Source organism: Piliocolobus tephrosceles, chromosome 17 (genome assembly GCF_002776525.5).
Source record: "Piliocolobus tephrosceles isolate RC106 chromosome 17, ASM277652v3, whole genome shotgun sequence".
NCBI lineage: Eukaryota > Metazoa > Chordata > Mammalia > Primates > Cercopithecidae > Piliocolobus > Piliocolobus tephrosceles.
The window spans coordinates 73253461-73269731 of NC_045450.1; the positions used below are offsets into that span (position 1 = coordinate 73253461).

Genomic DNA, 16271 nt, shown 5'->3' on the forward strand with positions numbered 1-16271 from the left:
TGCCATCAGGCATCAGAATCCCTGAGAGCTCTTCATGGACCACAGGGCCCCAGGGCCCCACTCGCAGTCGCTGGTGCAGCCATTCTGGGTCAGAGCCCAGGAAAGCACATTCCTAACAACCCTTCGTGATACTGAGGCTGCTTGCCCGGGCCCCACTTGAAGAACCCTGTTGAGGGTGGCACGGCTGGTCACAGGGCACTTCTTCTTTTAAACTGACATTGTTTTCCAAAGAGGCTGTGATGAACAGAGTTTACTGTTCATGAAACTCAGATCGCACCCAGGCACGTGTCAGTCACAGCCGGTGCCGGCTGCTCCTTTGGATGGACGGTAATGTCCGTGCAGGTTTATGTTCGTCAACTGGCCCTTGCTGGGTGGGACTCTGTCTTATCGACACATAAAGCCTACAGAAGGCGCCAACTCGCGTTACAGGGCTGCTCCTGACACGAACAAAATCACCAGGGTGGAATTCACACTCCTCTTACGTAACCATAACAAGTTGCTGGGATCACAGGCACGTACCACCATGCCCTGTTCATTTTTTTGTAGAGACAGGGGTCTTGCTTTGTTGCCCAGGCTGGCCTCAAACTCCTGGAGGAGGTGGTACTCCCACCTTGGCCTCCCAAAGTGCTAGGATTACAGGCGTGAGCCACAGGGCCACGTCTGTGGTACGTCTTCCAAGGACACTAATCCTATCAGATCAGGACCCCACCCTTATAATCTCATTTAACCCTAATTCTCTAAAGGCCCTTTCTGCAAACACAGTCACATTGGGGATTAAGGCTTCACATACAAATGTTAGGGGACAGAACTCGGTCCATAGCATGGAGTCGCACAGTATTTGTCCTTTTGTGATTGGCTTGCTTTACTTAATATGTTTCCAAGGTTCACCCGTTGTGACATGGGTCTGAACTTCACTATTCTTGACGGCTGACTCACACTCCACTGCATGGACAGCCCGCATTTTGTCTGTTCATCAGTTCGTGCACATCTCGCCCCCTTGTTTCCACCCTGGGGATATGGAGGAAGATGAGGTGGGCGAAGTCCTGTGACCCCCAGGACCAGCCACATCGTTGGCAGGGGCCAGTGCAGGATGAAACCGTGGGCCCCTGGTCTTGGGCCCTCCGTCTCTAGAGCAGCTCGCACCGCTGCAGCCCCTGGACGCCCCGGGCTGTGGACGCGCCCGGGGGACGCCGCGCTGAGCAAAACACGGGACAGGTCCCCTTGCTGGCGCTGCTCGCGTTGAACCGCGCGGGGAGCCAGGCAGCCCACGGGAAAGGTAAGAATTGTTAAGCTTTTAATCTAAAGTCGATACCTGAAAAAATAATTCCGGAGCTAAGCATTTAATATCAACATTCAATAAAGCAGGAGATATCAGCCCGACGAAAACCGCTTTAAGATTTCCGCGTTGATGAACTCGATCATCCCCCAGGGATGAAGAACCAGCCAGCCGAGCCGGAGCCCCGTCACGTGACCCGGCGGCCACGGGGAGCCCTGTGCGCAGGCGCGGAGCCGGACTCCCGCTCCGGAGGAGCGAACTCCCTGTGGCGCCTGCGCTGTAGCGGGGTCTCGGCGGGCGCGCACGCGTCCGGGCGCGCGCCGCGGGGGCGGAGCCACGCGGAGGCCGGAAGGAAGCTGGAGGGGGCGGGGCGAGGGAGGGAAGCCCGCCGGCCGTAGGACGACCGTCGCGGCCTGATGACGTCGCACAATGGCCGGCCCCCGCGGGTAGTGGAGCCCGTTTGTTCCGCCCGCGTCGAGCCTGGAGCCAGAGCCTGTGAGGAACTGAAGGGCCAAGGGACGTCTTCTCCACGCCGCTCCGACTCCAGCGGAGCCGTGGCCCCCTCTCCGTCCTAGCGCTGAGGTTAGCGGGGGCCGGGCGGGCGGCGGGAGGCCGGGCCGGCGGCGGCGGGAGGAGGAGGCCGCCGAGGCGGCGGCGGCGGCGGGAGTGAGGCCCGGGACCCTGGCGCGCCTCCGGCCGTGCGGACCCGCCGACCGAAGAGTGGCCCTCGGGCCCGGGGAGGGGGACCTTGAGACAGGCATCACCCCGCGTTCCGTCCGTAAGCGGCCCCGCGGTCCTGGGGCGCCTGAGCTCCTCGCGCGCTGCCTCCGCGCCCCGCGGCGGAGTTTATTTTCCTGAAGCTGTCATTTCTCTTCCGGGCCACTCGCGTGGCACATGTGTGCCGCCCGCTAAGGGGCGGTGAGAGGCGCCCAGGTTAACCTCCGGAGTAGGTCAGCCCTTGCTGTTTCTGGGCTCTTCGGAGAACTTTGAGCTCTTCATGAGCCTCCTGGAACTTGCTCCGCAGCTTCAAAGTGTGCACAGGTTGGACGTGGTGATTGCCCCAAGACTCGCGCCGGTCTCTTAGGAGTATGTAACTTCTTTGCCCCTTGGATCAGGAGATCAGAGGTGCTGGGTCTTTTATATGAATTAACTGCAGCTATAATGCTGGAAGAACCGAAACTTACAGCCTTACTCCTGCCAAAAATTAAGTTTTCCTGACTACTTTATGACAGCTGAGTTTACCGGTTAGAATGGCCGTTTTAAATGAGCTTTGTTCCGCTAACTCATTTGCAAGAGTAGATCATTCTTCAGACCCATTTGGGAAAATGGAAGAAGAGTGTTTGGCATCTGAAGTACCGTTTGGGGTGTAACAAGGCGCTCGTCATTTCTCCTGTGAGACTCACCTCCAGCTTGTTGTCTGTAGAGTAGTCCTTTCCCGTTCAGTTGTTGAGATTCTCCTGGTGAGCCTTGACCTCGGCTGAATCCCGCTTCCCAGCCTTGGGAGGAGAGTCTTTGCCTGATAATTTTACTATCTAAGGGCAGTGTGGAGCCCAGCCAGCCCTGGAACCAGTCAAATGTGTCCCAAAGCCGGAAACTCCTCTCCCGTTTTAGGTGGGACATGCTGAAATGTTATAAGAAAGCTTTGTGGAGTCACTCCAGAAAGCAAACGGGTAAGTTTAAACCTGTGGCCTAGATCGTGTTTAAAGAGATTTCTATTTTGTCACGGCTACAGAGCATCTCAAGGTGAGTACCTCCGTATCAAGCGGTTTAGTGGTCAAGCTTGGTCATTTTGCGAGTGGGGTCTGTCACCAACCTTGATAACTTTCATTTAGATATTGTAAGCCCATGAGGTTATGAGTCAGAATTTTAACCAGATGTTCCAGAACTTAGGCATTCAAATAGGGACTGCTCTGTTGAAAGTAACTGTCCCAAAATGTTGTGCTTGTATTTCATTGGTGGTGCTTTGCCAAAACCTCTTTAGAACTCCTGTTTTGGTAGTACAAATGTAATCATATGGGAAAATCAGTTTTATTCAGTAGTCACCCTCCAGGTTTGACCAAAAGTTGACTTACGTGGTTGGTAACTTACCTTATCAGGTGAGACTCTGACTTGCAGCACTTATCAGAGACTAGCTTGAGAGGAAGATTTGCCACCACGGAGAACACCAGAAGACTTCTTCAGGCTTGGAAGGTCATTCGAAATGAGAAGGTCCCCAAATGCTCTGCACTTCAGGAGTGCCATTGGAGTCTATGCATCCTCCCAGAGGGACTGCTTGGAAGGGAGGTAGCACCTAGTCTTTATTATTACTATTATTTTTTGAGACGGAGTCTCACCCTGTTGCCCAGGCTGGAGTGCAGTGGCACGATCTCGGCTCACTGCAGCCTCCTCCTCCTGGGCACTTATTTTAAATTCCTTTCTGGTAGGCAACAGGTAGTTCCTCAAGTAATGAGATTTTTGTCATGTATTCAACAAATATTTATCAAGTATCATCTGCCAAATGCAGAAAGCAACAGAGTTGGGATGACGGGCACTTGTTACTTCATTCCTTAGGCAAGCTTACCCATCTGGTGGATCGGAGGACTAAGGATTTAGTTCTAAATCATGCTGAGAATCTTCAGTTATAGAGTGATACTGTAAGGAGACCAAACTGAGCACGAATTGCAAACATAGGTGTCAGTTGAGACTTGTCAGCTGACACCCCTGTCTACGCTCTTCATTTCATTGTCTACACTTACAAGGCTACGTTTCCTTTCCTGGCACCTTATTATTATTTTTTGAAAGGGACTCTCATTCTGTTGCCCAGGCTGGAGTACAGTGGCACGATCTGGGCTCCACTGTAACCTCCTCCTCCTGGATTTGAGTGATTCTCCTGCCTCAACCTCCTGAGTAGCTGGGACTACAGGCACGTGCCACCATGCCCAGCTAATTTTTGTATTTTTAGTAGAGACGGGATTTCACTGTGTTTTGGCCAAGCTGGTCTCGAACTTCCGACCTCGTGATCCACCCGCCTCAGCCTCCCAAAGTGCTGGGATTACAGGCATGAGCCACCACACCCAGCCAATTGTGTGATTTTTTAAAACTAGTTTGAGGGGACGTTTAGTTTTGCGTAAAAGTCAATTTATTTAAGAGATCACTTTGTTTGCAAGGTTGACATTAGACTATAAAACATGAGAATCAGAATTTGTCACATTTCAGGTCTGGGTTCAGCTTGGGACATCCTACTGGGTACCAGGTGCTCCACTTCGGCAGCTGGGGAGATGTAAACTACCTGCCCTTCTTATGAGGAAGATGTTTATACATTGTCATAAAAATTGTACAAAGAGGCCGGGCGTGGTGGCTCAAGCCTGTAATCCCAGCACTTTGGGAGGCCGAGACGTGTGGATCACAAGGTCAGGAGATCGAGACCATCCTGGCTAACACGGTGAAAGCCTGTCTCTACTAAAAAATACAAAAAACTAGCCGGGCGAGGTGGTGGGTGCCTGTAGTCCCAGCTACTCGGGAGGCTGAGGCAGGAGAATGGCATAAACCCGGGAGGTGGAACTTATAGTGAGCTGAGATCCGGCCACTGCACTCCAGCCTGGGCGACAGAGTGAGACTCTGTCTCAAAAAAAAAAAAATTGTACAAAGATAGTATAGGATGTTACTAATGTCATTAGCTCGGCAAGAGAAAGAATTGCCTTTGCCACTGGTGGCTTACTGCTACAACCCCACATGCACTCTGATTCTTGAACAGTGAGAACGTAGAGGCCTTAGCGACCCTGGTGCTTTTCATCCTTGCTTTTGTTGCCTTGGACTGCAGAAATGCTCTGTGCAGCAAGCACTCCTGTGATACTGTTTGGGGAGCAACTCCTTGACTTTTCCGTTTTTGGCAGTGTATACCAGTTTAGGACTACCTTTGATTAAAAAAAAGACGGTCTTGGCCGGGCGCGGTGGCTCAAGCCTGTAATCCCAGCACTTTGGGAGGTCGAGACGGGCGGATCACGAGGTCAGGAGATCGAGACCATCCTGGCGAACACGGTGAAACCCCGTCTCTACTAAAAAATACAAAAAACTAGCCGGGCGAGGTGGCGGGTGCCTGTAGTCCCAGCTACTCGGGAGGCTGAGGCAGGAGAATGGCGTAAACCCGGGAGGCGGAGCTTGCAGTGAGCTGAGATCCGGCCACTGCACTCCAGCCCGGGCGACAGAGCGAGACTCCATCTCAAAAAAAAAACAAAAAAACAAAAAAAAAACGGTCTCACCGTGTTATCCAGGCTGGACTCGAACTCTTGGGTTCAACTGATCCTCCCACCTCAGCCACCCAAGTAGCTGGGATTACAGGCACTTGCCACCACTCCTGGCTTAGGACTGACTTTTTAATAATTCCTCCCAGTTGTCCTGCCTGTGTATAGTAACTGAATAGTGTAGTTAGAAAACCGAAAAGTGAATCATTTACAGAACTGTCTGCTTTCAAGTGACTTAGAATAGATTGGTTGGTTTGTGAATCTATGTTATTGCTAATCATTTAGGGTTTTTTTGAGAGGAAGTCTCGCTCTGTTGCCCAGGCTGGAGTGCAATGGCGTGATCTCGGCTCACTGCAGCCTCCGCCCCCGGAGTTCAAACAATTCTGCCTCAGCCTCCTGAGTAGCTGGGATTATAGGTGCCCGCCACCACGCCCGGCTGTTGTTTTGTATTTTTAGTAGAGACAAGGTTTCACCATGTTGACCAGGCTTGTCCTGAACTCCTGACCTCAGGTGATCCACCCGCCTCAGCCTTCCAAAGTGCTGGAATTACAGCCGTGAGCAACCACCCCTGGCCCATTTAGTTTTTATGAAGTGATGAATGATTTGGGTTTTCTTTTGAGACGGAGTCTCGCTTAGCACCACCTAAGCTGGAGTGCAGTGGTGTGATCTTGGCTCACTGCAACCACTGTCTCCCAAGTTCAGGCAATTCTGCCGTCTCAGCCTCCCAAGTAGCTTGAATTACAGGCACCTACCATCATAACCGGCTAATTTTTATATTTTAGTAGAGACCGGGTTTCACCATGTTGGCCAGGCTGGTCTTGAACTCCTGACGTCAGGTGATCCACCTGCCTTGGCCTCCCAAAGTGCTAGTATTACAGGCGTGAGCCACCACGCCTGGCCAGATTTGGGGTTTTTTTGGCGTTTTGGTTTTTGAGACAGCGTCTTGTGTCACCCAGGCTGAAGTGCAGCCTCAACCTCCTAGGCTCAAGTGATCCTTCCTCCTCAGCCTTCTAAGTTAAGCTGAGATGACAGGTGCCCTACCACGCCCAGCTAATTTTTGTATTTTTTGTAGAGACCGGGTTTTGTTATGTTGCCCAAGCTGGTCTAGAACTCCTGGACTCAAGTAATCCGCCCACCTCAGCTTCCCAAAGTGCTGGGATTACAGGCATGAACTACTGCACCTGGCCAATTTGTTCTAATATGTCTCTCTCTCTTTTTTTTTTTTTTTTTTTGGCAGAATCTCGCTCTGTCACCCAGGCTGGAGTTCAGTGGCACGATCTCGGCTCACTGCAAGCTCTGCCTCCTGGGTTCACGCCATTCTCCCGCCTCAACCTCCCACGTAGCTGGGACTACAGGCACCCGCCACCTTGCCTGGCTAATTTTGTTTTTGTATTTTTAGTAGAGACGGGGTTTCACTGTGTTAGCCAGGATGGTCTCAGTCTCCTGACCTCGTGATCTGCCCACCTCAGCCCTGCAAAGTGCTGGAATTATAGGCATGAGCCACCGCGCCTGGCATCTAATGTGTACTTAATCTTAATGATTTCCACTAACAGCAAAAAAAATAAATAAATAAAGTTTAACTGTGGGTTTAGATAGCGACTCTTGATACTGTGTATCTTTAAACAGGTTGTCGTATTAAAAGTATAAAATTTAAAAGATGCATGTTTTTATCTTCAGTGTATACAGTTCTTTGAGACACAAGACATATAAATGTGTATGTGTATGACTTGCTGCCTCCGTGGTTATCTTGAGATGAGTAATCTGTTTCCATGCCATGCTGAGATGCCAAGCAGTGTGACCGTGACATGCGTTATTTTAACAGCCTCACAGACTGAAGAGTCGGGTGGCCACTGACCTGGCACTGTCCCTGCCGCTCCACACACACTCGGTGGTGACCGGCTGCCCTGGGGGTGGTGGTGTGGCAAGTGTTTGCCAGGCTAGTGTTGCTGTTCGACACCTTCCTGCCCGTCTTACACTGTCCACTTTTAAGCACTGGTAGCAGTGTACTTTCTACGAGTTTTTAAGGTGGGAAACTAGAAAATATTCACTTTGTAATTAAATCTGAATTAGTAAAAATAGGAATGAAATCTGAAATGACCCCGTCATTTCTCTTTTCTTTTTGTTTTGATACAGAGTCTCGCTCTGTTGCCCAGGCTAGAGTGCAGTGGCGCGATCTTGGCTCACTGCAAGCTCCACCTCCGGGTTCACGCCATTCTTCTGCCTCAGCCTCCTGAGTAGCTGGGACTACAGGTGCCTGCCACCACGCCCAGCTAATTTTTTTGGTATTTTTAGTAGAGACGGGGTTTCACCATGTTAGCCAGGATGGTCTCGATCTCCTGACCTTGTGATCCACCCGTCTCGGCCTCCCAAAGTGCTGGGATTACAGGCGTGAGCCACCGTGCCTGGCCCTTTTTTTTGTTTTTTGAGTTTTTTTGGAGATTGGTCTCAATCTGCTGCACAGGCTGAAGCGCAGTGGCATAGTCTTAGCTCACTGCAGCGTCCACCTCCTGGGCTTAAGCGATCCTCCTGCGTCAGACTCCCAAGTAGCTGGAAATACAGGCATGTACCACCACACCCTGTAAATTTTAGTATGTTTTTTATAGAGACAGGGTCTCACCATGTTGCCCAGGCTGGTCTCGAACTCCTCGGCTCACATGATCTTCCAGTTGCAACCTCCCAAAGTGCTGAGATTATAGATGCGAGCCACCGTACCTGACCAGCCTCGTCTTTTGCATATACACAGTATGTAAAAGTGTAAAGTTTCCTGGCAGAGTTCATTTCTACAACAGCTACCCTTATGGGAAGAGGGGTTCTCACCTTAGGTGTGTGAGTTGCTGAGCAGGTGAACACAGCCCTCTCAACACGTGCTGGAGGGTGCCAGTGAACACGCGGGCCGTGCTCTGAGCCTGCATTGCTAAGGGAAGCCAAGGGATTCTGGGAGTCCATCAGAGGCCGGCCTTTGAGAAATGTGTTCAGTAACAGAAAAGGCTCCAGACTTGGAAACTGCCAAAGGGTGGCCCAGGTTCCTGCTTCAGGATGACTCCAGAAAAATGGTGAGACCTGGGCCTGCAGTTTTGCTGCCTCGTTCTATGATACAGTTTATCTTGAATTTTAAAAGTTAATACTCTTAAGAATTGAAACAGCTGTCCTTTGCAGTCCATATCTTGTTGCTCACTTTCTGTTAACTTGTGTGGGCTGCCCTTGAATGGGGAAGGACTAGGCCAGGCTGTGTCCTATTCTGCCACATCTCATTTTGCCCAACTGCTAAAAATGGGAGGCACTTAACGCCCAGCTTAGCTGAGCAGAGTCTAGCCTTGTGGAGTGGAGTTATGGCTTGTCTTTCTCTGCAGAGTGGAGTGTGGGATTTGGGGCAGAGCCGTGTGGGGCCAAGCAAGGTGGGAGTCCTGCTTCTTCAGGCCGGGAAAGTGGGGACAGGGTTTGTTTTCCATTTTGCTAAAGGCTATCAATCTGTATTCTCTCTTTTGCAGAACCGTGGGTACCGATGGATGTGGCCGAGAGCCCTGAACGGGATCCTCGCTCTCCAGAGGATGAAGAGCAGCCACAGGGGCTCTCGGACGATGACATTCTGAGGGACAGCGGGTCCGATCAGGATTTGGACGGGGCGGGGGTGAGGGCTTCTGATTTGGAGGATGAGGAGAGTGCAGCCAGGGGGCTGAGCCAGGAGGAGGAAGATAACCACTCCGACGAGGACCGGGCGAGTGAGCCTAAATCCCAAGAGCAGGACTCGGAGGTGAATGAGCTGAGCCGGGGCCCGACCAGCCCCCCCTGCGAGGAGGAGGGGGACGACGGAGAGGAAGACAGGACAAGCGACCTTAGGGACGAGGCCTCCTCAGTCACCAGGGAGCTGGACGAGCATGAGCTAGACTACGACGAGGAGGTCCCTGAGGAGCCGGCTCCTGCCGTCCAGGAGGACGAGGCCGAGAAAGCGGGGGCTGAGGATGAGGAGGAGAAGGGCGAAGGCGCTCCCAGGGAGGAGGGGAAGGCTGGTGTTCAGAGTGTGGGAGAAAAGGAATCCCCAGAGGCTGCCAAGGAGAAAAAGAAAGAGGACGATGATGGAGAGATCGATGACGGGGAAATAGACGTGAGTATCATGGGGCAGAGCGTCGCAGGGCGTCCTCCCCAATTCCTGACACAGGCCGGTGCCGGGAAGGAGAGACTCTGTGTGGGACTGACTTAGTGCTTTTGTTACTTGGGATGGTGCAGGAGAATGAGAGGCTTGTTTTGGGGTCACTCCCATAGTGATTGGAAAGGAAGAATGAAAATTGAGAAAGAATTGGAAATCAAGAATGAAAATAGGCAGCTCCAGAAGCTGCCAGCAGGGTTTCCATGGCCCTTGGCCGGCCAGCTGGTGGGATTGTTTGGGTTGTAGTAAAAGACCTAGCACCCAGTTTTTTTAGGTTCTAGGAGTGAAGGGATAATGTCTTCCCTTGTCTTCGCCATCTTCAAGTGATACTCGAGTTAGCACTCAACCAGAAACCGCGTGGGTTTCCACTCTTGTCAGGTTTTTGGAGTGAAAAGAATGAGGAAAGTTTCCATCTGGTTTTGGATGTTCTTCTAGGCATTCTTACGCTGGCCCTAGAGCCTGACCTCTGGAGAGGGCACCAGCTGGGCCAGGCCTCCTTGGAGGTATCCCTGAAAAGACCATGGTGGGCACCTCAACTTCTGACCAAGCCAGCACACTTTTTTGTATGTTAAATTAATGTGGCCTTCAGGTTGAGGGGAAGGTAGTACTGTCTGTGATCCTAGATCTGGGTAGGTGGGGTTTTCTTGGCAGTTGATGCCATTGGAAAAATTATGAGTGTTTCCGGAGAAACAGCCCAAAGTCCTCCTGAGTGATACTTTCCAGAGCTATTGAACTCAAAGGAGCTGAGCAAGGGACAGAGCAGTTGAACTGAATTGGGTTGTGTTGTTGTTGTTTTTGAAGGATCCCAGGGAAGGGGGTTCTGCTTATTGGGAGTCATTACAGTGAAAAGGTGTCTGCAGAGAGTATCTCTCTGATCTCATGGTCTGGGTTGCCAGTTAGATGTGTAACCACCAGTTTGCCTTGAGTGCAATGCTCCTTTTCTTTTCTTTTTTTTTTTTTTTTTTGTTGAGACAGAGTCTACTGTGTAACCCAGGCTGGAGTGCAGTGACGCCATCCCAGCTCAGTATACCCTCTGCCCCCGAGGTTCAGGCAATTATCCTGCCTCACTCTGCTGAGTAGCTGGGATTGCAGGCACCTGCCACCACTGGCTAATTTTTGTATTTTTGGTAGAGATGGGGTGTCGCCATGTTGGCTAGGCTTGTTTCAAACTCCTGACCTCAGGTGATCCGGCCGTCCCAGCCTCCCACAGTGCTGGGATCACAGGTGTGAGGCACCACGCCCGGCAAGTGCCATGCTTCTCCAGTAGCATGTTGGTGTGCGTGCTCTCAGTCCACGTTTGAATGTGACGTTTTGGCCATAGCTGATAGCTGTGACAGTGCTCAGTAATTTATAGGGTTTGAAGTATTGCTCATCTAACTTTATGGGACGTGTGTGTGCCTACAAGCTTAGAGTTTAGATGTTTCATTTTTGCACAACTAAGTGTAGAAGGTGGTCTACTCAGCTAGTGCTTTTTTTTTTTCCAAGAGGAGAGCTACCCCAGGGCTGGCAGAGGAAAAGGAGACACAGTGAGATTCAAGTTCATCAATTTGGGTAAACTGGTTGGGTTGAGGATGCCCATGAGTTTGAGTTTTTGGTGTCCTGGGGTAATAGCCCTGTCTGCACACCACCACTGGGAGTGCAGCAGGCCCTGCACCCAGGGCTCTGGCATGCTCCAATTCCTCTTAAGAGGACTGGCTGTGGACCCTTAAGTCTTGGGGGAGATTCATCAGACAGGTCAAGGGTCCCCGTAGTGGTCCTGAAACGCCATGTCTGCGGGGCATACTGTGACTTCTCAATGGTGCACCATGTGTGCGGGCGGTGCGGTAGATGGGCTGAGCCCAGCTAGCCTAGAGAAGGGCCCTGGCTGCCAAGGGCCTGGATGTGCTGGTTTTCCCTAGACACAGCGCATGGAAGAAAAACGCCGTTTGCCATTTTTGCCCACCTAGACCCTGCCTGCCCTGCTTGCAGCATCTTGTGAGGGGACCCACAGTTGAAAACGGGGTGCTGCTGTGGAAACCCCAGCACAGCTCCCTCAGTAACCAGGGAGGCAGGTTTCTTCCCACAGCACAGACTGCCTCCAGGGCCCCGCATTCCCCACAGGTCTGTGCTCCTGGACACCGGCACAAGTGGACCTTGCTGTGCCACATGCTGAGTGTGACTGGGCAGAGCAGAGTGCGCTCCTGCTGTGGGGGCAGCAGGCCTCTAACCAACACGGGCAGTGCTGCGAATGCTGGTTCAGCCCCTGTGAGAGCACAGTTGGCTTCAGGCCCCTGGGTTGCTTGCCCCAGGGCCTCCTGTAGCCTCCTCTTGTTCCCATGCCCAGCGGTGTCTCAGGCTCCTCCATCCTTTGTGTGTCAACCTCAGCATTTGACTAGGCTGTTTCTCTGTTGCCCCTGCCTGTCCTTCATGGCACAGGTTCGTGCGTGCATGTGTGTATCTATCTACCTGCTGCTTCCCCTACTCCCAAGAACATGTTTCCTAAGACTGGGGGCTACCTGGCTAGTTCCCCTGTCTCCCTGGGGCCTGGCACACGGTTAGCAGCTAGTCAGTGGAGGAATCCCACTTGCCCAGGGCACATTGAAGGTGAGAGCCTTTGTAATGTGAAGGGGCAGTGAGTGGAAAGTCACTCTCAGGAGCCCGTCACAGATGGAAGGGAGTTCACGTGAGCAGCATCAGCCTCCCCCCTGCGGGAAGGACCCAGCAGAGGTACGCGCCACGCCATCCTGTGCATGAAGAGCTGCCACTCCGGCTCCTTCCAGCTTTTTCCTCCTCTTGGGCCCAGTTCCAAGCCTGTCGTCCACTCTTGTATCTCTGTTGCATCTCCACCAAGCACACCTCCTGTGCCGGCCTCTTTCTTGGAGGCCCTGCTGCATTCCTGCACCGCGTCCTCCTCCCTTCCCTGTCTCTGGTTGCATTTCTCTGATGGACTGGGAGCCCTGGGGTGTGCTGTCGGCTTCCCACCAGGCCTTTGGCCAGGTCCCCTTTCCTTTCAGTCCCTGGAAAGCAGCCTCTGTGTGTGGTGGAAAGTGTCCTTTCTAGAAGGCATTTTTCTCATTGCCTTCAAGCAGAGCCCTGGTGTCAGGTCAACTACCCGGATGTTTCTCTGTGGAAGAAGTGTGCTCTTTGGCCTGTAAGTTCTCAAATGGATGTTTCGGAGGCCTTATAGCATTCCAGATCCCAGCAGGATCTTACCGGCCCAGTTGGGAGAGGGGCTGCTCCGCCCAGAGGCTCTTGTGGCCTGCCCCTTGGCACCCTGGTTTACTGGATGCCAGGAACAACTGAGTGGCAAAGTCTAGAGAGCCATTTGATTTAGCATTCTCTTCTTTTTTTCTTAATTTTGTAATTTAATTTTTATTGCTTTTAATTTAAAAAATAGAGATGGGATCTCACTATGTTGCCCAGGCTGGTCTTGAACTCTTGACCTCAAGTGATCCGCCCACCTGGGCCTCCCAAAGTGCCAAGCCACTGCCCTGGCCTGATTTATCATTCTTTTTCAGAAGCGCTTTCTCTTCTCTTGGCACATGTCCCTTTTAGATTTTGGGTCACTGGTACAGGTGAACTGATTCTGGGGTACACTTTCCTTGATTGGGACATCAATTTGTACAATAAGCCCTTGAAATTCATTGTCTAAACCACATAGCTTGTGCCTAAGGTCTTGAATCTGTGTTTGGTGTGCTGCCAGAACACCCTCAGATACAAGTATCTTCTAGAAGTGCCACTGGCCCACGTGGTGGGGAGGAAAGTTTCTAGGACCAGCTGTTTGCAGCACCTGGCTCATTTGTGGTATGGGTGAGGGTGTCCCTGACGCCAGCTTACCTTCAGTCACTGATCTCTTACCTGTTCAGGAAGCGGCATGGAAGACAGCCGGGTGCAGCAGGCCTTGTGTTTCTGCTCCTGCCATCCCCCTGAAGAGTGTGTGGAGCCCACCCTGACACACTTATGCCATGTGGCAGCCTCTCTTTTCTTTCTCCTGCACGTCTAGTCCCTCCCCAGAACCACCTTTCCTGCTGGGAGATGACAAGGTCCTTCCAGCCTGGGGGCCTCTCATTTGCCGTTACAGTTTAGAGGCCTGGCCGGGGTCTGTCCACCCGCTCTTGTGCTCACTCCATGCTCCGTGTTGATACCTGACTTATTCTTTGGTTAGCAGACGTTCCGTCACCTGGAGCACACTGGCCCTTGGAAAGGGTAGGGTGCCCATTTTATTCCATTCTCCTCTTACCGAGGACCCCTGCATTTGTAGGGTGGCCTCCCAGCCAGCCAGCAGCACAGTGGACCACGTCCTGAGTGGTGGGCCACGTGACTCCTGTCATCATTGGTAGCTCTCAGTCCACCTTTTGGAGCATTTTCGGTGCACATGGTCTTTCGTATTTTATCTATTCAAATAATCCACCTTTCCTTTTTTTTTTTTTTTTTTTTTTTTTTTTTTCCCCGAGACAGAGTCTTGCTCTGTTGCCCAGGCTAGAGTGCAGGGGTGCAATCTTGGCTCACTGCAACCTCCACCTCCCGGGTTCAAGCAATTCACCTGCCTCAGCCTCACAAGTAGCTGGGATCACAGGCACCTGCCACCGCGCCCAGCTGATTTTTGTATTTTTAGTAGAGACAGGGTTTCACCGTCTTGGCCAGGCTGGTCTTGACCTCCTGACCTTGTGATCCACCTGCCTTTTATGTCTGGATCCATGAGCTCTTCTGCAGAAGAGCTGCTCCAGCGAGCCTCATGGCTGTGGGTTTCCACTCCAAGTGGGGTTCTCTTCTGTGTCACTGATAACGTGCCAAGCGCACCCATTGTATTGCCAAAGCCCAGGAAGCAGCGGCCTGTACCACACTTGGGACAAGGGCCCTGTAGCATCAGTAGTAGGCTCAGAGGCCTTCTGTGCCTCTTAGTGTGGTTAGTGTTCTGCATAGAAACGTGAAAACGCGCAGGCCACCGTTCTTACAGCGCTGAGGCCTCAGAAGCTCTGAGAACTGAAACCTTTTCCTCACCTGGTAGCAGACCTGGCCCAAGCTGACGTGAGGCTGCTCATAGCTTCTTGCCTCCCCTCTTGTGGGAGGGGTCCCGAGACTTCTGCACGGAATTGCTGTGTACCTCCCAGGCTACCGTTTTAGACCCAGAAATATTAGCCAGAGTATTTCTGAATTCTCGAAGACACCTGACCCCACAGGTTTCAGATAAGGAATGATAGACCCCTCTGTATTTTCACCCCCATCCTACAGACGAGATGTCCAGGATTCAGGAGGTTATAGTTGGCTTGAGTGGCCGTGCCAGGTTGTGCCCGGGGCCCGCTGCTCGGCTTCCTCTGGCACAGCAGCTCCACGCAGTGGCCCCCTTTCCTTATCTGCCTTTGTACAGAAGCTCCAGTGTGAAATAACTGTTTTCTTTTTGTGTAAGTAATACATGTTCACAGGGTTCTTTTCTTTCTATCTAAGAAAGGAAAAGAAAAGGCTGCACAAAGAAGAAAGCAAAAATCACCTGTGTCATTGCTCCAAGTTAATCCTGTTGAGCACATTACCAGTGAGGTGTTTCCTTTGAAATGGAGGACTCATGCTCACTTGCAGAGCACTTGCTGCTCATGCTTTCAGCACGGTGCGTGTGGCCTCTCGGTGCAGCATTTTCCTTCAGCCCACAGCAGCCTGCTCTGGGGCACCTGCCCCATTGTGTAGAGGGGAATGCGAGCTTTGCAGATCAGGTGACCTGTCCACACTCACAGTCACGACAGCCTGGACCTAGGATTTGAATCTGGGCCTTCTCCCCCACTGCATGTAAATTTTATAAAGGCTTTTAAAATTGGAGTGGATGATGCACTCAGCCTGGTGTCCTTTGTCCACATGTGTATTTCCCCTGCGGTGAGGAAGCACCAGCAGGAGTGTGCCAGTATGGAGACCCGACCTCAGATGGGTGCACTGAGGCCTGTGTGCCTTCTTACTCCCACCCTCAGCATCCACGTCAGCTTGGCCTGTCCCAGGTGGTATGTGCTGAGAGCCCCACGGGCACCATCCATTTTTAAGCCAGTTTGCAGCTAGCTGGTCCACTCAGGCCCCTCCTTGTCCTCTGCTTCCTACTTTCTGTGGTTCGGGTCACATGAGCAGAAGGCCATCAGCATGAGGCTGATGGCCTGCATGCCACACACTCAGTGTGACAGTCTCAGATAACTTAAGCTCTGGGTCCCTGTCTTGAGTTTTCTTTGCATGATACTTATAACTTGTTTTAATTTTCCATTATTTAGTGATTTCTTTATTTATTTTGGGAGGTTGAGTGTTTTGTTATTTACACATGTAGAGTAAGAATAAAAATTGGGCACGGAGGCCAGATGTGTTGGCTCACACCTTTAATCCCAGCACTTTGGGAGGCCAAGGTGGGCAGATCACCTGACGTCAGGAGTTCAAGACCAGCCTGGCCAACGTGGCAAAACCCAGTCTCTACTAAAAATAACAAAAATAGCCAGGCGTGATGTCGGGCACCTGTAATCCCAGCTACTCAGGAGGCTGAGGCAGGAGAATCGCTTGAACCTGGGGGGTAGATGTTGCAGTGAGCCAAGATCATGCCACCGCACTGCACTCCAGCCTGGGTGACAGAGCAGGACTCTGTCTCCAAAAAAAAAAAAAAAAAAAAAAAAAAGGCATGGTAATCATCCAT

At 51.8% G+C, this 16271-nt stretch overlaps 1 protein-coding gene across 5 annotated transcripts in view; it reads left to right on the forward strand.

Moving 5' to 3' along the window:
* Window positions 1–1658: 1658 nt before the first annotated feature.
* The window catches only part of ZC3H18 (zinc finger CCCH-type containing 18), a 62900-nt gene continuing 48287 nt past the window's right edge, over window positions 1659–16271 (forward strand). For 4 of the 5 annotated variants that reach the window (XM_023228917.2, XM_023228920.1, XM_023228919.2 and 1 more), the window contains exons 1-2: window positions 1659–1858; window positions 8985–9598. In XM_023228917.2, coding sequence (XP_023084685.1) covers window positions 8999–9598 — 600 coding nt within the window. In that variant the 5' untranslated portion in view covers window positions 1659–1858; window positions 8985–8998. Of the gene's footprint in view, window positions 1859–8090; window positions 8550–8984; window positions 9599–16271 lie in introns of those variants that run through there. The other variant, XM_023228918.3, reaches the window with a different exon arrangement.